We start from the raw sequence: 24,185 nt of genomic DNA on the forward strand, positions 1-24,185 counted from the left end.
TTTTCATCTCAATGAGGAGATTGTTTTTCTGTCACTCTGTCCGGCACCAGTACATCGCATCGAGAAGGCCCTTCACACACTGGATTTAGTGAGAGCTCTTAGGAGATACGTCTCGCGGACAGCGTCTTTCCGCAGGTCAGATCCCCTGTTCGTGCTCCCGGAAGGACCAAGGAAAGGGTTTTCCGCTTCCAAGGCGACAATAGCCAAATGGATTCGTTCGGCTATTCAGGAGTCCTACCGAGTCAGAGGTCATTCTGTCCCAGCAGGGATTAAGGCTCATTCCACTCGATCAGTGGTCTTGGGCCATCTGGCACCAAGCTTCGGCCGCCTAAGTTTGCAAAGCTGCGACTTGGTCCAGCCTGCATACGTTTACAAAACATTACCATATTCACTCTCAGGCCTCGGCAGATGCGACCGTTGACAGACGAATTTTGCAGGCGGCAGTGACGCATCTGTAACTTGTGGGTACAAGGAGCAGTTGCAGTTGATTGTTTCCCACCCAGGGACAGCTTTAGGACGTCCCATGGTCCTGTGTCCCCCAATGAGGCGTAGGAGAAACAGGGATTTTTGTGTACTCACCGTAAAATCCTTTTCTCTGAGCCAATCATTGGGGGACACAGCACCCACCCTGTTAGCCTATTGGCTTTGGTTTCTGTGTTGATTTGGTTTTGACATGGTTCATCCTGTTAAATGTTAAGCTCCTACTGCTTTGTTACCGAACTGGTTCACTTACAGCCAGCAGGAGGGTGTATACTGCAGGGGAGGAGCTATTCTTTCTGTATTTGCTTGGTGTCCTCCTAGTGGCAGCAGCATAACACCCATGGTCCTGTGTCCCCCAATGATTGGCTCAGAGAAAAGGATTTTACGGTGAGTACACAAAAATCCCTGTTTTCCTTTGCTTCGAGGCCCAACCTCCTATGTCTTTCAAGTCATTTGCATCTGTTTGGATTCTGTTACAACATTCTCATGGCCCCACAGAAGAACAGCTTTGTGTTCAAAGATTTTGCATGGAATCACTGCCTTTTTGGCTGGTGCATCCTAGAACGAGGTTGACTTCTGTCATCTGTGAACATTCCCCATCGCAAGGTCCCATCAGAAGTTCCTTCACGTTACTGTAGTTTTTCCCCCTCATCTCCAGTTCGGAGCTCTTCCAATTGGGTTGACTACAGCTTGCTGGGCTTCATCTCTCATGGCCGGGGAGTTAGTGGTCAGCCTCTATTTAGAGGATCCCTTAGTGAAGGCCCCAACTAAGGAGGGACAACTTGTCCAGCCTCCAGATAAATCTAGACCCCCTGGAACTCTTTGGATGGATCCTGAACGTTTCCTCATTCATAGGTCTAAACACCAACTGGGTAGGCCAGGTTTTATCACTTCGTGACGTACAAACCAGAGAATTTTGGTTTTATACCAATGTCCCATGCTCCTTCCACATGAGGGCTCTGGACATGATAGTCTGCGCTACACGGCTCCGGCGATACACTGACAAGAGGTATCCTCCCGCAGTGTATCGCTACGCCACCGTGAGAGTTCACCGGAGTCCGTGCTATCACTTGCGGTACCGCTGCATGAGAAAATTCTCACGCAGCGGTGCAGTAAGTGAGAGCATGAACTGCAGAACTTTATCACCGGAGCCGTGTAGAGCGGTCACATTTCACGATGTGACTGTTCTACACCGGAGATCGTCGTGGCACACTCGTTATTTAGGACTACAGCGGACAGGGAGTATGTGTTGGTTTATTTTAAGTTTGTTGCAGGAGATTGAGGGATTCTGGGATTAGGCGATGTTGTGAGTATGGTTAATTAAGATTAATAAAATATTTTATTCTGGCTGTGTCTTTATTTACCATACAACTAAAGGATTAGTAATGGATGGGTGTCATTTAGACACTTCCTCATTACTAATCCGTGGTCTTGATGTCACCTGACAATACAAAGGTGACATCAACCCCGCAAATATTACCCCACTTGCCACCGCTAAGTGCCAGAATTGGAGCATCTATAAGATGCGCCATTTCTTGGGCGGCTGAGAGCTGATGATTATAGCATGGGGGGTTGCCAATATCCATGGCCCCTTCCCAGGCTGTTAATATCGGCCCACAGTTGTCTGCCTAGCCTTTGCTGGTTCGATTTTATAGGGGGACCCCATGTCAATTTTTTTCTGGGGTTCCCCTGTAAACTAGCCAGTAAAGGCTAAACAAACATCTGAGAGCTGATATTAATAGCCTTTATGGCTATTTGCTCCTTGCCAGAATATTAACATCAGCCGTCGGCTTTCCCTCTGCTAGTTAAGAAAATCACGCTGGAGCTCACGCAATTTTTTTTTTTTTTTTTTTATAAAGGGTATGTTCCCACTGTCAAAAACTGGCAGCACTTTGGACCCAGCACATGTCCACTCCGTCCAAAGCGCTGCCAGGCTTTTGAACACAGGTGATTTCGCATGTGTTCATTGAACCGTGCGGAATCGCCTCGCTCAATACATTGTATGGGAACGTTCATCTTGCGGAGACTGAGCGTCTCCACAAGATAGACATGCTGCGGACTGGAAAGACGTGCCGCATGTCCGTCTCTGCAGGGAAGCTGCGGATGCTGGTGCACGCACAGTGGACATGGGATTTCTTCAAATCCCATCCACTATGCTGTAGCAGCTTGCTGCTGCGGGTTGGATGCTGCGGATGTACGCAGCATCCTTCCCGCAGCATTTATGGACCGTGTGAACATACCCTTATAGAGTTTTCGAAAATTAAACAGATACTGCGTTTCACGCAGATTTCGTGTGTGCGTGCGTGTCTAACTCATTATTTACCGTTTTGTTAGAGGGTTTCTGGCTGACACCTTTTCATTACTAAACGTCGTGCTTGGAAAAAAAAAAATTATTATTTATTATAGCGCCATTTATTCCATGGCGCTTTACATGTGAGGAGGGGTATACATAATAAAAAAACAGGTACAATATTCTTAATCAATACAAGTCACGACTGGTAGAGTAGGAGAGGACCCTACCCGTGAGGGCTCACAATCTACAAGGGATGGGTGAGGATACAGTAGGTGAGGATAGAGCTGGTCGTGCAGCAGTTTGGTCGATCGGTGGTTACTGCAGGTTGTAGGCTTGTCGGAAGAGGTAGGTCTTCAGGTTGTTTTTGAAGGTTTTGATGGTAGGCGAGAGTCTGATATGTTGGGGTAGAGTGTTCCAGGGTAGGGGGGATGCACGAGAGAAATCTTGTATGCGATTGTGATAAGAGGGGAGTAGAGAAGGAGATCTTCTGAGGATTGGAGGTTGCGTGCAGGTAAGTACCGGGAGACTAGGTCACAGATGTATGGAGCAGACAGGTTGTGGATGGCTTTGTATGTTAGGGTTTTGAACTGGAGTGTCTGGGTAATGGGGAACCAGTGAAGGGATTGACAGAGGGGAGAGGCCGGGGAATAGCGGGGGGGACAGGTGGATTAGTCGGGCAGCAGAGTTTAGAATAAATTGGAGGGGTGCTAGTGTTCGAGGGGAGGCCACAGAGCGGGAGGTTGCAGTAGTCCAGGCGGGAGATGATGAGGGCATGGACTAGGGTTTTTGAAGATTCTTGGTTGAGGAATGTACGGATCCGGGAGATGTTTTTGAGTTGAAGTCGGCAAAAGGTGGAAAGGGCTTGGATATGTGGTTTGAAGGAAAGATCAGAGTCAAGAATTACACCGAAGCAGTGAGCTTGTGGGACTGGGGAGAGTGGGCAGCCATTTACTGTAATGGATAGGTTTGTTGGTAGAGTCGAGTGAGATGGGGAAAGATGAATTCTGTTTTGTCCTTGGTTTTAGAAATATATATATAATACACACACACACACACACACACACACACACACACACACACACACACACACACACACACACACACACACACACACGTGTGTAAACCTATTTGAACATGGTACTTAATGATATTATGGTCTTCAATGGAGAATGTAAAAGAGTTTGGACTAGGGAAGGACGTCACAATTTTTTTTTTGTTAAATAATATATCTTTAGCTTGCAAATCCGCACAAAAATCCGCATCAAATCCACATGGATTTTCAACTGCATTTTCTGCCGAGAGGCAGAATCTGCGCAGATTTTTACAAGGGCAAATCTGCAACGTGGACATACCCTTAGACCTAAACCTTATTCTGGATGCCCCTAATGTTCTCCCCTTGGAGACGTTCTGTAGCGTCTCTAACGTTGGGACTTTAGGACATCCCATGGTGCCGTGCTGTGTATTCAATGAGCGGGATTTTACAGTAAATACCAAAGCCGATTTTATACTGGAGACCGAATTAATCACTTTCTATGTGTCCCGCTTACTGTTTACAGACGGAGAGAGACGTCAGCGTCCGGCAGCGAGCCGCAGATCTCCTGTACGCCATGTGCGACCGTACAAATGCTAAGCAGATCGTGTCTGAAATGCTGAGCTACCTGGAAACAGCAGATTATTCAATCCGGGAGGAAATTGTAAGTGGCATTTTCCTTTATGGTTTGTGGGTAACATTCAGTGTATATTTCCTTTGAGAGACAATGGCCAGCTTGTGCTACTGTAGCTAGTTTATGTATGTTCCCGCTGCTTGTGAAGATTTTCAATCATTGGACCGTTCTGGTCATAAATGGATTGTTGTCTCGCTTGGATGATACAGAATGTGGGACTACACGCGTTTTGGATCATCTGTTACTGAATAGGTTGCCTTTTGCTCTGCACAAACAGTCGTTCGCTTTCTCCAAATTTAGGTGTTGAAAGTCGCCATCCTGGCTGAGAAGTATGCCGTGGATTACAGCTGGTACGTGGACACTATTCTGAACCTGATCCGCATTGCCGGGGATTATGTCAGCGAAGAGGTCTGGTACCGCGTCATCCAGATTGTCATAAACCGGGATGACGTGCAGGGCTATGCCGCTAAAACTGTGTTCGAGGTAAGATTTTTCTTGTGGGGAATATGTATAATCTGCTTTTTAGATTAGGTGAAGTTCATAGAAGATGTTTTATTGTGCTTTCCGGTTTTATTTATTTATTTTTCTTTATAAATTGAGTTGTGTATCAAGTATCTGATTTCTAAATTTTCAGGCTCTACAGGCCCCAGCGTGTCATGAGAACATGGTTAAAGTCGGGGGCTACATCCTTGGAGAATTTGGAAACCTCATCGCTGGAGATCCTAGGTCAAGGTAATAATTTTTCTCCTAAATATTCCAGCCTCAATAGAGGTCACCTCTCTGCTTCCAACACTATTAAAGAACTATAAAGCCACAAGTCAAGAGACAATCAGATTTGTGGTCCGGTGACGTGTAGTGTGGGCAGATAATTGTGCAAGCCGATGTGACAGTCGCCATGCTGAAAAGAATGCCTTGCTTGTATTTCCCCTACATAGTCCTTTGGTGCAGTTTAACCTCTTGCACTCCAAGTTTCACCTGTGCAGCGTGTCGACCCGAGCCCTTCTACTCTCCACCTACATTAAATTCATCAACCTCTTCCCGGAAACCAAACCCACGATTCAAGATGTGTTGCGGTCCGACAGTCAGATCCGAAACGCGGACGTGGAGCTCCAGCAGAGGGCAGTAGAGTACCTGAAGCTCAGCTCCATTGCAAGCACAGATGTCCTGGTAAGGAGGGGGTTAGTGAACACTGCGGAGGCTCATAATTATCATATGTCTTATGGTAACTTATTACAATTCCCAATTTTTTTTTATTTTTTTTGCCCCTTTTTATAGGCCACAGTCCTGGAAGAGATGCCTCCTTTCCCAGAAAGAGAGTCCTCGATCCTGGCCAAACTTAAGAAGAAGAAGGGACCTGGTGCCGTCAACGAGTTAGAAGAAGGAAAAAAGGATCAAAACTCTGAAATAAATGGCGGAGTGGAAGCAACGCCGAGCACTGCGGTACGAGGCTGCGTATTAGGACATCTTGTGCATTGAGACGCCGTTTTTACACGATTACTAGCACCATCTTCTATATCTGGTGCCATCTTTATTTTTACAGTCTACTCCTTCTCCCTCTGCGGATCTCCTGAATCTGCGGACCGCCCCTGTTACGGGATCTGCGGCACCGAACGCCGGCAGTCTCCTGGTGGATGTGTTTTCAGATTCGCCATCTGCCGCTTCTTCACTAGCTCCGGGGACCGAAGATAACTTTCTCAGGTATGGATGCTTGCTTGTAGTTTTTGGAAATTTACTATAATTGTGCCTTTCTGGGAGTTTTTTTTTTTTTTTTTACATTTTGGAGTTTTCCAGGACTTGAATATACAGTGGGGCAAAAAAGTATTTAGTCAGTCAGCAATAGTGCAAGTTCCCCCACTTAAAAAGATGAGAGGCGTCTGTAATTTACATCATAGGTAGACCTCAACTATGGGAGACAAACTGAGAAAAAAAAATCCAGAAAATCACATTGTCTGTGTTTTTTATCATTTTATTTGCATATTATGGTGGAAAATAAGTATTTGGTCAGAAACAAAATTTCATCTCAATACTTTGTAATATATCCTTTGTTGGCAATGACAGAGGTCAAACGTTTTCTGTAAGTCTTCACAAGGTTGCACACACTGTTGTTGGTATGTTGGCCCATTCCTCCATGCAGATCTCCTCTAGAGCAGTGATGTTTTTGGCTTTTCGCTTGGCAACACGGACTTTCAACTCCCTCCAAAGGTTTTCTATAGGGTTGAGACCTGGAGACTGGCTAGGCCACTCCAGGACCTTGAAATGCTTCTTACGAAGCCACTCCTTCGTTGCCCTGGCGGTGTGCTTTGGATCATTGTCATGTTGAAAGACCCAGCCACGTTTCATCTTCAATGCCCTTGCTGATGGAAGGAGGTTTGCACTCAAAATCTCACGATACATGGCCCCATTCATTCTTTCATGTACCCGGATCAGTCGTCCTGGCCCCTTTGCAGAGAAACAGCCCCAAAGCATGATGTTTCCACCACCATGCTTTACAGTAGGTATGGTGTTTGATGGATGCAACTCAGTATTCTTTTTCCTCCAAACACGACAAGTTGTGTTTCTACCAAACAGTTCCAGTTTGGTTTCATCAGACCATAGGACATTCTCCCAAAACTCCTCTGGATCATCCAAATGCTCTCTAGCAAACTTCAGACGGGCCCGGACATGTACTGGCTTAAGCAGTGGGACACGTCTGGCACTGCAGGATCTGAGTCCATGGTGGCGTAGTGTGTTACTTATGGTAGGCCTTGTTACATTGGTCCCAGCTCTCTGCAGTTAATTCACGAGGTCCCCCCGCGTGGTTCTGGGATTTTTGCTCACCGTTCTTGTGATCATTCTGACCCCACGGGGTGGGATTTTGCGTGGAGCCCCAGATCGAGGGAGATTATCAGTGGTCTTGAATGTCTTCCATTTTCTAATTATTGCTCCCACTGTTGATTTCTTCACTCCAAGCTGGTTGGCTATTGCAGATTCAGTCTTCCCAGCCTGGTGCAGGGCTACAATTTTGTTTCTGGTGTCCTTTGACAGCTCTTTGGTCTTCACCATAGTGGAGTTTGGAGTTAGACTGTTTGAGGGTGTGCACAGGTGTCTTTTTATACTGATAACAAGTTTAAACAGGTGCCATTACTACAGGTAATGAGTGGAGGAAAGAGGAGACTCTTAAAGAAGAAGTTACAGGTCTGTGAGAGCCAGAAATCTTGATTGTTTGTTTCTGACCAAATACTTATTTTCCACCATAATATGCAAATAAAATGATAAAAAAACAGACAATGTGATTTTCTGGATTTTTATTTCTCAGTTTGTCTCACATAGTTGAGGTCTACCTATGATGTAAATTACAGACGCCTCTCATCTTTTTAAGTGGTGGAACTTGCACTATTGCTGAATGACTAAATACTTTTTTGCCCCACTGTAGATGATTCTCAGTGTTTAATAAGTCATGGTTTTACTGCAAGAATGATTAAAGGGGTCACCGTGATGACTTTACATTGCCTAGCAATGAGGTTCTATTTTTCACAGCTGTACTGTGTAGTTTCGGTGCTCTTTAACCCCTTCCCGACCTGTGACGCCATGTAGGAGTCATGAAAATCGGTGCCAATCCGACCTGTGACACCTATGTGGCGTCATGGAGGGATCGCGTCCCTGCAGATCGGGTGAAAGGGTTAACTCCAATTTCACCCGATCTGCAGGGACAGGGGGATTGGTACTTTAGCCCAGGGGGGGTGGCTTTGCCCCCACGTGGCTACGATCGCTCCGATTGGCTGTTAAAAGTGCAACAGCCAATCAGAGCAATTTGTAATATTTCACCTCTGAAAAGTGGTGAAATATTACAATCCAGCCATGGCCGATGCTGCAATATCATCGGCCATGGCTGGAAACACTGATCTGGCCCCCACCGCCACCGATCTCCTCCCCAGTCTTCCGTTCAGTGGTCCGCTCCCCCCGTGCTCCGATCCAATCCCCCCCCCGCGCTCCGATCCAACCGTGCTCCGATCCTCTTCCTCCCCCCGTGCTCCCCCCCCCACCCCATCATACTTACCGAGCCTTCCGGTGTCCGTCCGTCTTCTACATGGGCGCCGCCATCTTCCAAAATGGTGGCCGGCCGATTCGTTCCAGGTACATTTTGATCACTGTGATAGGTTTTATCACAGTGATCAAAATAAAAAAAATAGTAAATGAACCCCCCCCCCCCTCCTTATCAACCCCATAGGTAGGGACAATAATAAAATACAGAAAATATATATATTTTTTTTTCCACTAGGGTCAGGGTTAGAACTAGGGTTAGGGCTAGGGCAAGGCTATGTACACACATATTCTGGTCCTCTGCGGATTTTTCCACAGCAGATTTGATAAATCGCAGTTCTAAACCGCTGCCGATTTATCGCGGATTTACCGCGGTTTTTCTGCGGATTTCACTGCGGTTTTACAACTGTGGTTTTCTATTGCAGTTGTAAAACCGCTGCGGAATCCGCAGAAAGAAGTGACATGCTGCGGAATGTAAACCGCTGCGTCTCAGCGCAGTTTTTCCGCAGCATGTGCACAGCGATTTTTGTTTCCCATAGGTTTACATTGAACTGTAAACTCATGGGAAACTGCTGCGGACCCGCAGCTGTGGAAACGCTGCGCATCCGCAGCGTTTTCCGCAGCGTGTGCACATACCTTTAGAATTAGGCTATGTGCACACGGTGTGGATTTGGCTGCGAATCCGCAGCGGATTGGCCGCTGCGGATTCGTAGCAGTTTTCCATCAGGTTTACAGTTCCATGTAAACCTATGGAAAACCAAATCCGCTGTGCCCATGGTGCGGAAAATACCACGCGGAAACGCTGCGTTGTATTTTCCGCAGCATGTCAATTCTTTGTGCGGATTCCGCAGCGTTTTACACCTGTTCCTCAATAGGAATCCGCAGGTGAAATCCGCACAAAAAACACAGGAAATCTGCGGTAAATCCGCAGGTAAAATGCAGTGCCTTTAACCTGCGGAGTTTTCAAAAATGGTGCGGAAAAATCTCACGAATCCGCAACGTGGGCACATAGCCTTAGGGTTGGAATTAGGGCTAGGGTTGGAAATAGGGTTAAGATTAGGGTTAGGGGTGTGTTGGGGTTAGGGTTGTGGTTAGGGTTGGGATTAGGGTTAGGATTAGGGTTGTGGTTGTGGTTAGGGGTGTGTTGGGGTTAGGGTTGTGATTAGGGTTAGGGGTGTGTTGGGGTTAGTGATGGAGTTAGAATTGAGGGGTTTCTACTGTTTAGGCACATCAGGGGTCTCCAAACGAAACATGGGGCCACCATTGATTCCAGCCAATCTTACGTTCAAAAAGTCAAATGGTGCTCCCTCCCTTCCGAGCCCCGACGTGCGCCCAAACAGTGGTTTTCCCCCACATATGGGGTACCATACTCGGGACAAACTGGGCAACAACTATTGGGGTCCAATTTCTCCTGTTACCCTTGTGAAAATAAAAAAACTGCTTGGTAAAACATCATTTTTGAGGAAAGAAAAATGATTTTTTATTTTCACGGCTCTGCGTTGTAAAATTCTGTGAAGCACTTGGGGGTTCAAAGTGCTCACCACATATCTAGATAAGTTTCTTTGGGGGTCTAGTTTCCAAAATAGGGTCACTTGGGGGTTTCTACTGTTTAGGCACATCAGGGGCTCTGCAAATGCAACGTGACGCCCGCAGACCATTCCATCAAAGTCTGCATTTCAAAACGTCACTACTTCCCTTCCGAGCCCCGACGTGTGCCCAAACAGTGGTTTACCCCCACCTATGGGGTACCAGAATACTCAGTACAAACTGGGCAACAATTATTGGGGTCCAATTTCTCCTGTTACCCTTGTGAAAATAAAAAATTGCTTGCTAAAAATCATTTTTGAGGAAAGAAAAATGATTTTTTTTTTTTCATGGCTCTGCGTTGTAAACTTCTGTGAAGCACTTGGGGGTTTAAAGTGCTCACAACATATGTAGATAAGTTCCTTGGGGGGGTCTGGTTTCCAAAACGGGGTCACTTGTGGGGGGTTTCTACTGTTTAGGCACATCAGGGGCTCTGCAAACGGAACGTGACGCCCGCAGACCATTCCATCAAAGTCTGCATTCCAAAACGCTACTACTTCCTTTCCGAGCCCCGACGTGTGCCCAAACACTGGTTCCCCCCCACATATGGGGTATCGGAAAACTCAGGACAAACTGGACAACAACTTTTGGGGTCCAATTTCTCCTGTTACTCTTGTAAAAATAAAAAATTGCGGGCTAAAAAATAATTTTTGAGGAAAGAAAAATGATTTTTTTTATTTTCATGGCTCTGCGTTATAAACTTCTGTGAAGCACTTGGGGGTTTTAAGTGGTCACCGCACATCTAGATTAGTTCCATGGGAAGTCTAGTTTCCAAAATTGGGTCACTTGTGGGGGAGCTCCAATGTTTAGTCACACAGGGGCTCTCCAAACACGACATGGTGTCCGCTAACGATTGGAGCTAATTTTTCATTCAAAAAGTCAAATAGCGCTCCTTCCCTTCCGAGCCCTGCCGTGCGCCCAAACAGTGGTTTACCCCCACATGTGAGGTATCGGTGTACTCAGGAGAAATTGCCCAACACATTTTAGGATCCATTTTATCCTGTTGCCCTTGTGGAAATTAACGAATTGAGGCGAAAATAATTTTTTTGTGGAAGAAAAATAGTACTTTTTTATTATTACGGATCAATTTGTGAAGCACTTGGGGGTTCAAAGTGCTCACTATGCGTCTAGATAAGTTCCTTGGGGGTCTAGTTTCCAAAATGGGGTCACTTGTGGGGGAGCTCCAATATTTAGGCACACGGGGGCTCTCCAAACACGACATGGTGTCCGCTAAAGATTGGAGCCAATTTTTCATTGAAAAAGTCAAATGACGCTCCTTCCCTTCCGAGCCTTGTCGTGCGCCCAAACAGTGGTTCACCCCGACATGTGGGGTATCGGCGTACTCAGGACAAATTGTACAATAATGTTTGGGGTCCAGTTTCTCCTTTTACCCTTGGGAAAATAAAAAAATTGTTGCTAAAAGATCATTTTTGTGACTAAAAAGTGAAATGTTCATTTTTTCCTTCCATGTTGCTTCTGCTGCTGTGAAGCACCTGAAGGGTTAATAAACTTCTTGAATGTGGTTTTGAGCACCATTTTGAGAATGGTGTCACTTTTGGGTATTTTCAGCCATATAGACCCCTCAAACTGACTTCAAATGTGAGGTGGTCCCTAAAAAAAATGGTTTTGTAAATTTTGCTGCAAAAATGAGAAATCGCTGGTCAAATTTTAACCCTTATAACTTCCTAGCAAAAAAAATTTTTGTTTCCAAAATTGTGCTGATGTAAAGTAGACATGTGGGAAATGTTATTTATTAACTATTTTGTGTCACATAACACACTCGTTTAACAGAATAAAAATTCAAAATGTGAAAATTGCGAAATTTTCAAAATTTTAGCCAAATTTCCATTTTTTTCACAAGTAAACACAAAAATTATCGACCTAAATTTACCACTAACGTGAAGCCCCATATGTCACGAAAAAACAGTCTCCGAACCGCTAGGATTCGTTGAAGCGTTCCTGAGTTATTACCTCATAAAAGGACACTGGTCAGAATTGCAAAAAACGGCCAGGTCATTAAGGTCAAAATAGGCTGGGTCATGAAGGGGTTAATGAGATTGAGCAGCTCGGCCGCTACAAAATGTATGTAGCTGTGCCTAGTAGTAAGCAATGAGACCATAGCACATCGATTGTGGGTACTGGTTGAAAGACCCCCATCAATCTGATATTATAGATGAGGCAACACGTAAGTTACTCAGTATGGGACCGCAGGAGATAGCCAAGCGCAGCATTATGCTGGCCTCTGGCGCACTAAGAATGAATGGAGTGGAGATACAGACGATCAACCGCTGCTCTCACGTCCGGGTATCAGAAGTGCTGGAGAGGACCCCCAGCGATCAGATAGTTATCGTCCATGCCATGGAGAGTTATGCCATAACTTCCAAACTTGGTACAACCCCTTTAAGGATAGGCCATCCTTATTAAAGCAGATTTGTCACAAGGTTTTTGCCACTTATTCTGAGCGCAGCATGATGTAGGGGCTGAGACCCTGATTCCAGTGATGTCACTTATTGGATTGCATGCTGTCATCACTGCAGATCTGACTGCTGAGCTTTGTATAACCAGCAAGTGGCCAATCAGTGGGGTGGGGGGTGGTTGAACTACATGACAGCAGGTTTACTAGTCCTCTAGAAATGATCTTCAGCTGAGAAAATACTTATCAAAATGACAGCAAGCAGCCCAGTAAGTGACACATCGCTGGAATCAGTGCCTCTGTCTCTACAATATGCTGCTCTGATTAGGTGGCAAAAACCTGACAAATTCCTTAACATTCAATGCAAAAAGAGGTAGAAGAAAATATCCTCAAAATACAAGATGTGACTGTTCTCGGTGGTACGGCTTTGTGCTGTAAGGCGGCGCTGCATTGTCTGCTCACGGACCCCATGTGGATGGATCTTCCCTGGTCCCGTCTCCCGCTAACATTGCTGTGTGTATGCTGCCGCCCTGTCCGTTTCCTGTCTTATTTTTCCTTGGTCTTTGTGTTTCCCCCCTCTGTCTTGCTGCTGGTGGGATTGTTTCTTGTCTGTGTCTTGTCTTGCTGTGATTGGATGGTGTACAGTGACTTGGAGCCGGCGTCTGAGAGTCCCTCGTCTTTGTTGGCGGATGCCGCCCAGCCTTCAGAGTAAGGGCTGATTTTTTTTTTCATAAATGCATAATTGAAATTTAAGTGCGGACTACTACTCCCATGATTGGCGTGGTCCCCATCAATCAGAAACTTGTCATGTATCCTCTGGATAGGTGATAAGTTGTGGTTGTGGAATGGACAACCCCTTTATACCTTGCTTGGTTGGTGCGAGTTGATTTCCAGGACCCGGCCACCCTGTGAATCGCCTTCTATCAGTGGCCACAGATTCCGGGCGAGCACCATGGTCCGGGTCTGGACTATTGATTTGCACCATTCCGGAATGTTAAGGTTTCTGTATTAATAAGTGATATTTTTGTGTCTTACCTTCCCAGTGCAACCAGTTTAGAATAAAGGTCTCTTCCAGTTGCCCCCTTCCCCATTTAATTCTTGTGGTCTATTAATGATGGGACTAACGCTTTTCTCTAACAAATGCATTTAATTTTTTTCTCTCCTTTTTGGTTGCATCCTCCTCCTCGCCTTTCCCATTCTTTTTTTTTTTCCCCGCTTCTTCCTCTTCGACTTTCAGCTCTGGCTCTGCTGCTTCCGAGGATCCTGCTTTACCTATCGCTGAGGCTGATGAGCTCCTAAACAAGTAAGACAGGCATGTGTACTCCTGCGTGTGTGCTCGATGCCTCTGGACATAGGTCTGGCGCTTTACTCTGCGGTGCCGTTCTGTATAATGTGTCCGTACAGGCTGCATGCAACACAACTTTGTGCAAAAAGTTATCGAGAAACCACACCTTGGAGGGAAGATATTCGGGAAGGAGCACTGCACCCAGTCTGCTGTTCTACGTGTGATCCTCTAGATGGTGGTGTTTCTCGCATGTGTGTGATTCGGCCGTATGTTTCATCCTGCCGGATTCTCCCAGAGCGTGGCTTACTGCAGAGCCCATAATGAAACCTTTCCTTGCTTTTTGTGGTTTTTAGATTCGTGTGCAAGAATAACGGTGTCTTGTTTGAGAACCAGCTTCTGCAGATCGGTGTGAAGTCTGAATTCCGCCAGAACTTGGGTAAGTAGCAATGATGGAACATGAATGGCCCATAATATGGCTTGCCAATAAAATGGCGCTATTGCCTTCTGCTTTTGCTGTTCTAGCTGTATGTTTAACGTCTTTTTCTTCTGCCGTAGGTCGTATGTATTTGTTTTATGGTAACAAAACCTCGGTGCAGTTCCAGAGCTTTACACCCACCGTGTCGTATCCAGGTGACCTGCAGAGTCATATCCTTTATGCACTGGTCTGCTCATGATTACCATCCCTTATAATATAGTTATGAGTGCTCTTATTAACCTTTAAGCCTTTTTGAGTATTTTCTATCAAGTCAACGACAGCGTGCCAGACGGGAGTCCTGTCAATCAATTGTTGTTTCTCTACTCCTGGCAGCTCTTGGACATCACACGGACTCCACCTCTCTTGTCAACCACAGAGACAGTTATATAAGTAGTGATAAGCGATTAGCTTCAGATATATAACTAAGCGGATTCACAACAATTATCAATGCCAGGTGAGCAATCTTCTGATGAGTAGCCTATGAGATTCAGCTTTACTTGGTCTCCCCTGCCTCCTGCTTGAAAGCTGGCTGAGAAACCTATTACAAGCAGGAGGCAGCCTGACTTTAGAGACACTGTAAAGTAAGGGACCAATAGTTCGATGTCACTGCCTTCTTTTCGGAGCACAAACCAAGTGCAGTTTTGATAAGCCTCCAACAATATCAGAGCAGAGGAATAAATCAAGTTGGCAGACAACTTGGAAATGGCACGTCAACTAAATCGGGTATACACAAGGCATACACAGGACTTCTGTGTTATTACCATTTACGGTCAAATAAGCAAACCCGGAGTGCTTTCCTTAAGCGTTTATAAATAATAATTGTGCATTAGTTATTAGTTGTTTGCATTAATTGTTTCACCATCCTTAACATTCATCAATACAGCTCAATATTCAGACCAAGCCGGTCGACCCCATGGTGGAAGGAGGGGCACAAGTTCAGCAGGTGCTGAACATTGAGTGCTTAACGGACTTTGACGATGCACCTCTCATTAATATTAAGTTTAGGTAATTCACAACTTTAAATTTGTATTGTTTTTGCTTCCAGAAAAATAAGCTATTTGACACACAAGCCTAAGAGCCTTTCTAATCTCCACTTTTTTTTTTTTTTTTTTTTCGTCATCTTTAGGTATGGAGGAACACTACAAAACATCACACTGAAACTGCCGATTACCACCAACAAGTTCTTCCAAGCTACCGAGATGCCGTCCCAGGACTTCTTCCAGCGCTGGAAACAGCTCAGCCTGTAAATGAATTATCTTGCGACAATTTTTTTCTCTTTAGATTTAACCCCTTCACGACATTCGCCGTACGTGTATAACTCAATTCGGAAGCGAGTGTATGGAGCAGGCTCATGCAGGACCTGCCGCTAACAATTGCGGGTGCTCTGCCCATGATTATTGACCTGTTAAATCTCCAGCTCCAGCATGCATGTGTGTCATTCTCTCTGCCATCGTGGGTCACCGATGGATTGTCATAGCTGGGGATCAGCAGATGATCCCCATGCTTGTCATTATGGAGCTCCGCTGAAATTTTACATGTGACCAGGTTTCAAAGGAGACTGTTTTCTGCTATATACAGCGATGCTGTGTAATCTCTGTATATAGAACAGGCGATTGGACGATCGTAGCTTCAAGTACACTAAGGGGACTAACAAGTTCAGTGAAAAGGGTAAAAAAGTGTTCAAGAAATATGAAAAAAATTAAAATAAAAGTTAAAATTACCCTCCTCCCCCATTGAAAAATAAAACATCTAAAAAAAAAAATATTCCTGTGGTATCACTGCGTTTAGAAAAGTCAGATCTATCAAAATATAGAAACGGTTAACCCGATTAACACCGTAAATGGGAAAAAAATTCAAGAACGGCAAACAGGTAAACATGGGTTTATGCTGCCGTCTCTAGGAGGCTGACACTAGGCAAGAAAAAAACCAAACTGGCTCCTCAGCAGGGTACACCCCATTGATCGACATAAAGCTCGCTTTAGCTTAGTGTCAGTAGGAGGTAGACCTAGATCTGATCCCAGATCCATCTTTTTCTCCTTAGGTCACCTTGTTTGTGTGTTACTCACTGTTTTGCATTTTTTCAGGTTCTGCAAGGTAACATGGTGCCATTTCTCACCCTGTTTTCCCAAAATATGTGACGCTGAGAACAGTGTGGTGCCATCTACATCGTACCATCTCTGGTCTGCGAGGAAGGACCTTACCCACCGACACTTCAAGCGTGTCCCAGGGTGGCTTGTGTCAGCCAATCCTTTTGCCTGTTCCCCAGCCTTCTCCTCGGAGCAGTACCTGGAGAAAAACTGTGGTCATACCTCGGTAGCTTTCCCTCCTGAGGGTCGATTCCATCTTCTGCACCGTTTGGGGCCACAACAGTGCGGGAAGGAGGACGCCCGCTTCTTTTCCAGTGACCACTCCCTCATCACCTGGGGGCGCCTGATGCCGTCCTCGGGATTCGTACGAGAGAGTCGGGACCTCCACCCGACGGGTACTGTCCCTCCCTTCTGGATATTCAGGCGCGGGGGTATCTGCAGGGATTATGGATGCTCCAGCTTCTTTCCTCTAACATCACGCTTTCTTTCCTACTCTGGATGTCTGAGAAAAATTTACTCCCCAGTTTCTCAGGCATCCGATTCCCCTGTACACATCCATCCTCGTGCTCGCCAGCCAATCAGCATGCGAGGGCTCATGCGCTCGCTGTCCGTCGTATGGGAGCGCTCGGTTGATCCCTCCCCCACGTGTGCACCAGCCAGTCAGCGCGCTAGGGTTCTCGCTCCTATGGGAGCACTTGTCTACCCACAGAGCGGGCCTTTTCAGCGCGACGGGTCAAAGCCCTTCTGCTTCCTTCTTTTCGGCTCGGTAATATTACAGCTCCAGCCACAGCCAACAACTGTTCCCCCCCCCCCCATGACCATCCTTCTTTCCAACAGGCACACAGACCTTCTCAGATGGAGATTATGCTCCCAGAACCGGTAGGCTCTGTACAGGGTGTTCTTTTTTTCGAGGCTTGGCTCTCTTCAGCGGCCCCAGGCCTCTAGATATGCCCAGACCTAGGGAGTCTCGCTCCCGTGCCTCCCTCACTATTATCCACTACATTTGTGCCCTCTGTTAAAAGAAGGGACCAACAGTTCAGGCCTCGGCGTTCTGCCCAGATTGCACCCCTTCCACCACCATGCAAGCCCGGGATGAGGGCACAATCTCTAGAGTGGGCTGTCGCCATTTCTCAATCAGTAACTGACCTAACCAAGGTATCCCAGTACCTGATGCAGGTCCTTGAACGTCTATATAACCTGTCTGGCACCACCAGTGCTAAGATTGTTCCTCTGGATAAATTGCAGGCATCCATCCATCCATCACCCTGAGTATGGCAGGTCATGGATAAGGGAAGTGTATACACTCCAGTTCCTCATCTGGTTCTCCTTCTATGTCCTTCAGAATTCCCTCAAGTCTCCAGCTTCCCTGACGCAGCCTCGTGGTCCAACCTTGATTCAAAGTCAGATTCTGATTCCACACGGATCAAGCTCCACAATATGGTCAACAGCTTCATATCTGCCGTCAATCAGATCAGTGTCCTGCCCCAGATCAGTCTGTCTCATTCAAAAAGTCAAAACTCCCTCTCTGGTTGTTTTCCAATCACAAGGTGTTTGAGGGAATCTTTTTACAAAGCCGTGGGAACACCGGTATAAGTGTTTCCCAGGTAGAAGGCAGTTGGATATCTTATATCCTTTCTGCCCCGATCTTCTCAGCAAATGGGCAGAACCCCCAGCCATGGACTTTCCAGTCTCACACCTGTCCATTAGACTGTCCTGTCAATTCCTGATTGCTCCTCTATCAAGGACTCAACTGACACAGATCGGGGCCCTTGCCAATTCACCTTTGAAGCTGCTAGTGCCTCTGTCCCGCCTTCGCTTCAACATGGGTAACAAAGTCTGTGTCTGCCTGTGCAAAGCTCTTTCGTCAGGGCGTTTTATCAGCTGCCTCAGCAGACAAACTGGACCCGATTGCCCACACAGCTAAATATCTACTTCCACGTGTCTTGCCGCCACCAGCTGCTCCGCCAGTGTTACCAGCATTATTGTAGCCATATACAGAATCCTCTGGCTCAAGGCCTGGAGTGTGAACTCATCATCCAAGTCCCTTACCAAACCTCTCCTTTCAGGGATCACGACTTTTCTGGTCTAAACTGGATCAGCTCATTTCGGACACCACTGAGTACCCCTCTTCCCCAAAGTAAGACTAAACGTTCATTCACCAGGAGATTTTCTCTTCAGTTTCGTCCTTTCTCTTCTCTGGGACCTCCTCCCAGCGAGATCGGTGCCAGCGAGAGAAGAGGAAACCGTCCATCAAGCCTGCAACGGTCATGGCCATTCTTAGTTCCAAGGGTATTGTAATCATTCCATACCTGGACAACCTCCTGATCAAGGGCCCGTCTTTTCAAGACTATTACAAAAGTCTTCAGGTCACTCTGGACATTCTTACCCGTCTAGGATGGGGAGTCAACACAGCAAAATCATCTCTGGTCTCAGCCCAGCGCCTAGTTTTCTTAGGCATGCTGTTCGATACCGCTCTCCAAAAGTTCTTTCAGTGGAAAAGATTTCTACAATCCACCTGGTGAGTCATGCTGGAAGTCACCCATCCTCACACTCTCTTCGACTCTGCATGAGAGTTTTAGGGAAGTTGATTGCCGCATTGGAAACCTGTCCTTTATTCGGACTCCCATGCCAGCACTACGAGAGAGGGGATCCGCCCTTAAGGAACAGGAAACCTACAGATACAAAAAGGGCGGCACCTCTCCCATGCATCAGCTGTCAAAGGGAGTTGTTGGCGGTTGAATTGGCTGTTAAAAAATTCCTCATATATCTGCAGGGCCAGCACGTCAGAATTCTGTCGGACAACAGAGTTGCAGTCGCCTATATAAACCGGCAAGGGGGAACACGTTCCGAGACATTAATGCAGATCACGGATCGCTTGTTCCAGATGGCAGAGCTCAATTTTCAATCTTTGACAGCTCTCCACATCAAAGGAAAAGAGAATGTAACAGCAGATTTCCTAAGCCGAAACGTATTAAAGCAGAGAGTGGTCTCTCAACGAGGACATTTTCAACCATATCGTCCACAGATGGGGTCAGCCAGTGGTGGATTTGTTCGCCACCAGAAGCAACAGAAAAGTAAAAGTTTTTTGCTCTCTAAAACCCAGGGAGAATGCCCTGGCGGTGGACGCGTTTCTAATAAAATGGGATTTTCCGCTTGCTTATGCCTTCCCACCGTTGAACCTGATACCTCTAGTGGTGAGGAAAATCAGGGAAGATCGAACAAAAATCATCCTTATTGCCCCCTTTTGGCCCAGAAGAACCTGGTTTGCCTGGCTCAGGACAATGTCCGTATCGGTTCCCTGGGTACTGCCAGAAATCCCGAACTTGCTTTCTCAGGGACTTGTCTCCCATCCACAAGTGACAGCGCTCCATTTAACGGCGTGGAGTTTGAACGGTCACTGTTAGTAGATAAGGGCTTCTCTCCGAACTTAGTAGAAACGCTCCTAAAGAGTAGGAAGCAAATAACTACGAAAATCTACTCTAGGACTTGGAGGAAGTTCTTGACCTGTTCAAAATTTAATATCCAAGAAGGGGTGCCGATACAACAAATCTTAGAGTTTCTGCAGAAGGGGTTTGAGTTAAAACTCTCTACTAGTACCCTTAGAGTACAGGTCTCAGCTCTGGGTGCCCTGTTTTCCTGTAATATAGCTAACAACTATTGCATAGCGAGATTTATGAAGGCAGTTTGTAGAACTAGACCAGTATATAAAGACAGAATGGTTCCGTGGGATCTAAATTTAGTTCTGTCCTCTCTAACAAAACCCCCGTTGAACCGCTACAAGATGCCTCGATCAAAATGTTGACACTTAAGACAGCCTTCTTGATTGCCATAACCTCAGCTCGCAGGATAGGGGATATCCAGGCACTTTCCAGACTTCCCCATACACAGAAATCCTGTCAGACAGGGTAGTCCTTAGACCAGACCCAGCATATCTGCCGAAGGTAGCGACACGTTTTCATAGATCGCAGGAGATAGTTTTGCCATCCTTTATTCCTAATCCCTCTAATCCTAAAGAGCAGGAGCTTCATACGTTAGACGTTAGATCTCTTCTACAGTATATTTCAGTCACCGATAATTGGAAGAAAGATGAGGCACTGCTTCTTTCCTTCCAAGGTCCAAGGAAAGGATGTAGAGTATCAAAATATTTACTTGCTAAATGGATTAGGGAAACTATCTTTCTGGCTTATACAGCGGGTGGGGGGCCAGCTCCGCAGAATCTAAAGGCACATTCCACCCGGGCCATGGCGTCATCCTGGGCAGAAAGATCTGGAGTATCAGTGGAACAAATATGTAAGGCAGCCACATGGTCATCCCCGTCCACGTTCTTTAAGCACTATCAGTTGGATTTGGGGTCCTCCTCTGATCTCACCTTCGGGTTAAGGGTGCTACAGACTATAGTCCCTCCCTAAGGTAGCTTGCATCTCTGTAAATCTCTCGTAGTGCTGTCATGGGAGTCCAAATAAAGCATTAAGCTACTTACGGGTAGCAGCATTTTTCGGAGGCCCATGACAGAACCCTTAGTTCCCTCCCTATTCACGTGGGGGTTGCACTTCCTAATATGTATATAGTGTGATTTGTAGATCTCACGTGTGGTGTCTAGTTACAATATAATAGGATATTTTTGTTTTCAAAATGTATATAATGTATATTTGTGTGCCACTACCTGCGGTAGTCCTCTCAGGCTCTGAAATACAACTGATGCATGGGAGAGGTGCCGCCCTTTTTGTATCTGTAGGATCCCCTCTCTCGTAGTGCTGTCATGGGCCTCCGAAAAATGCCGCTACCCGTAAGTAGCTTAATGCTTTTGTGCAGTTTCTTACCCAGCCTCTCTAACTTTCCTTTCTTGAGACAAAAGGATCTAGTCTCTGGATCACCCCATACTTTTGCCCGTTTGAGTGAAGCAGTCTCTGGCATGGTGAACTCGCTCCCACTCCATTCGGCAGGGGACATCATTCCTTCCCCTTCACTCGCAAGTTGTCACGACGGACGCAAGTCTCCTCGGCTAGGGGGTGGTCTTCCTTCATCACACAGTCCAGGGTCGCTGGAACCCTTGGGAAACCTCACTTCTCATCTACCTTCTGGAAATTAGAGCCAACTAGCGCTCTTCTCCACTGGCAAGACCTTGCGGAATGATCAGTTCGCATTCATTCAAACAATGCCACGGATGTGACATGCATAAACCACCAGGGAGGGGGGACATGCAGCAAGTCCTTCGTGTCAGAGGTCTCATGGATCCTAACTTGGGCCAAGCAACACATGCAAGCAATATCAACATGCATATTCCAGGTGTGTGCAATTGGTCCGCTGACTTCCTAAGCCACCAGGGGGTCTCCTCGTGTGAGTGGTCTCTTAATCTCCCTGTGTTCGATCAGATCTGACAAAGGTGGGGCACTCCAAATGTCGATCTGATGGCGTCATGGATGAATCACAAGGTCCCTCATTTCGTGGCCAGGTCTCTCGACTCCCTGGCTGTCTGTTACGACGCCTAGGTCATTTCTTGGTTTCAGCTTCCGTACCTTTTCCACCTTTTCTTCTAAGCCCCAGACTTGTCAAGAAGATCAAGATGGAAGGTGTATCAGTCATTTTAGTTGCTCCAGATTGTCCCAGGAGAGCCTGGAATTCAGAGTTAGTCAGCCTTCTCTCAGGGTCCCCTTCTTCCATCAGAATTCTCTATCTCTCAATTCAATGGCATTGCCGTTGAGGCTGCAGTCCTGAGAGGTAGGTTTCTTGTCCCAGGTTACACAGACCATAACCATAATCAGGGCAAGGAAATCTTCGTCCACACGCATTTATCACTGGACTTGGAAGGCCTTTTTCTCCTTCGAGGCTGTGTCCCCCAATGAGATGCTCGGAGAAAAGGATTTTACGGTAAGTACACAAAAATCCCTGTTTTTCATTGGTGTGAGTATAGTCACACAGCACCCATGTCTTTTTGCCTTCCTTCCATCCTGGGGCTCATTCCACCCGGTAGGTGGGGGCCTCCTGGGCTGTTCGCCACCAGGCTTCTGCAACCCAAATTTGCAAGGCCGCTACCTGGTTATCACTTGATACTTTTGTAAGATTCTATAGGGTACATACCTACTCTTCAGCTGATGCCGGCCTAGGAAGAAACGTGTTGCAAGCAGCGGTTGCCCGTCATCCGACCTGATTTGAGCACGAATGTTGGTTCCCTCCCTTGTGACTGCTTTGGGACGTCCCATGGTTACTGGTGTCCACCAGTGAAGCGATTAAGAAAGAAAGATTTTTGGTACTCACTGTAAATTTTCTCTTGGAGCCTTCATTGGGGAACACCACTCACTCCCTGATTTTTCTGCCTATGTTGTGCCTTCTCCTACTGCTTTTTCACTAACTGACAAAATTTGTGCCGATTGGGTGTACACTGCCTAGGAGGAGCTAATTTTTTTTTGGCCTGGTGTCAGCCTCCTAGCAACAGCAGCATACTCCGCTAGGTTACATGTGTCCCCAATGAAGGCTGCAAGAAAGAGATTTTACGGTGAGTACCAAAATCCTTCTTTTTTTTTGGTTGCCTGACCTCCACAAAAAGAGGCTGTAGCAAGTGATCGAAAAGTCGCATGTATCCGAAAATGGTATTAGTAAAAACGTTATCTTGCCCTGCAAAAAATGAGCCATCACACAGCTCAATCGGTCAAAAAATAAAAATGTTATGGGTGTCAGAAAATAGCGACACAACCCCCCAATTTTTTTTTTTTTTCTTTGCAAACTTGAGATTTTTTTATTCACCACCAAAATAATAATAAAAAAAATGGACAGGTTTGTTGTCATCGTAATCGTATTGTTGAGGAGAATCATACTGCAAGGTAATTTTTACCACAAAATATACACCGTAAAAACAATTCCAAAAATGGTGTCATTCAAAAGTACAACTCATCCCGCAAAAAACAAGCCCTCATATGTTAATGTGGACATAAAAATAAGAGAGTTATGGTTCTGGGAAGAAGGGGAGGAAAAAGCAAAAATGGAAATTGGCCATGTCGTGAAGAGGTTAAAAATAATTTTTGCAATTGGGTTTCATTACAGTGTTGCACAATTTTGCCTTCTAGAAACATTAAGGCTGTAAAAACCAACCTTTGCAACATTTTTAATGTAATTTTTTATTTTAGCCCTAAATATATGCACTATTTTTTTTTTTTAAATCTACTCAATTCATTAATTTTTCCTTGTTTACAGGCCTCAACAAGAAGCACAGAAAATTTTTAAAGCCAACCATCCCATGGATTCTGAAGTGACGAAAGCAAAGGTAAGTTCTTGTACGAAGAACCATTGATCTCAGTAGCTGAGCCAGCCCCGTTTTGACACGACCACTATATTAGACAGAGAAAGGGGCTGGCTCAGCTATAAAAAAAACAAACAAAACAAAAAACACAACAATGTAATGGACCTTCTGATAGGTTAAATTGCTGGTTAAAAGGGACTGTCAGCACAGAACGACCGTTCAAACCAACCATAGGCGCTCGGTGCTTCATGGCATTCCACCACCAGGGTCTTAGATTTTGTTTTTCTCCCACTTTGCCAGTTATTGGGCTTCGGTTCTGCTCTGCTAGAAAATGTGGATCCTAATCCCGACAACTACGTGGGTGCTGGCATCATCCAGACGAAATCTGTACAGGTCGGATGTTTACTGCGTTTAGAACCCAATATCCAAGCTCAGGTAAGTCGAGGCCTTTTACTTACATCGCCTTTAACCCCTTTATGACCTTGCGATTTTTTGTTTTTGTGTTTTCCACGAGACATAACTTTTTTTTTTTTTTTTTTTTTCCCCATCAATATGGCCATGTGAGGGCTTGTTTTTTGTGGGACGAGCTGTACTTTTGAGCGACGCCATTTATTTGACCATACAGCGTGCTGAAAAATGGGGGGGAAAAA

At 45.9% G+C, this 24,185-nt stretch overlaps 1 protein-coding gene across 2 annotated transcripts in view; it reads left to right on the forward strand.

Moving 5' to 3' along the window:
- Nucleotides 1–24,185, forward strand: part of AP2A1 (adaptor related protein complex 2 subunit alpha 1) — a 75,876-nt gene that overhangs the window by 43,991 nt on the left and 7,700 nt on the right. Inside the window, exons 10-22 of one of the 2 annotated variants that reach the window (XM_077259678.1) lie at nucleotides 4,330–4,467; nucleotides 4,738–4,920; nucleotides 5,072–5,169; nucleotides 5,373–5,604; nucleotides 5,713–5,877; nucleotides 5,978–6,135; nucleotides 13,692–13,757; nucleotides 14,093–14,175; nucleotides 14,295–14,383; nucleotides 15,095–15,219; nucleotides 15,341–15,457; nucleotides 23,490–23,559; nucleotides 23,836–23,970. In XM_077259678.1, the coding sequence (XP_077115793.1) occupies nucleotides 4,330–4,467; nucleotides 4,738–4,920; nucleotides 5,072–5,169; nucleotides 5,373–5,604; nucleotides 5,713–5,877; nucleotides 5,978–6,135; nucleotides 13,692–13,757; nucleotides 14,093–14,175; nucleotides 14,295–14,383; nucleotides 15,095–15,219; nucleotides 15,341–15,457; nucleotides 23,490–23,559; nucleotides 23,836–23,970 (1,659 nt within the window). The remainder of the gene's footprint in view (nucleotides 1–4,329; nucleotides 4,468–4,737; nucleotides 4,921–5,071; nucleotides 5,170–5,372; nucleotides 5,605–5,712; nucleotides 5,878–5,977; nucleotides 6,136–13,691; nucleotides 13,758–14,092; nucleotides 14,176–14,294; nucleotides 14,384–15,094; nucleotides 15,220–15,340; nucleotides 15,458–23,489; nucleotides 23,560–23,835; nucleotides 23,971–24,185) is intronic. The other variant, XM_077259679.1, reaches the window with a different exon arrangement.

The sequence above is a fragment of the Ranitomeya variabilis genome, chromosome 4 (genome assembly GCF_051348905.1).
Source record: "Ranitomeya variabilis isolate aRanVar5 chromosome 4, aRanVar5.hap1, whole genome shotgun sequence".
Taxonomy (NCBI): Eukaryota; Metazoa; Chordata; class Amphibia; order Anura; family Dendrobatidae; genus Ranitomeya; species Ranitomeya variabilis.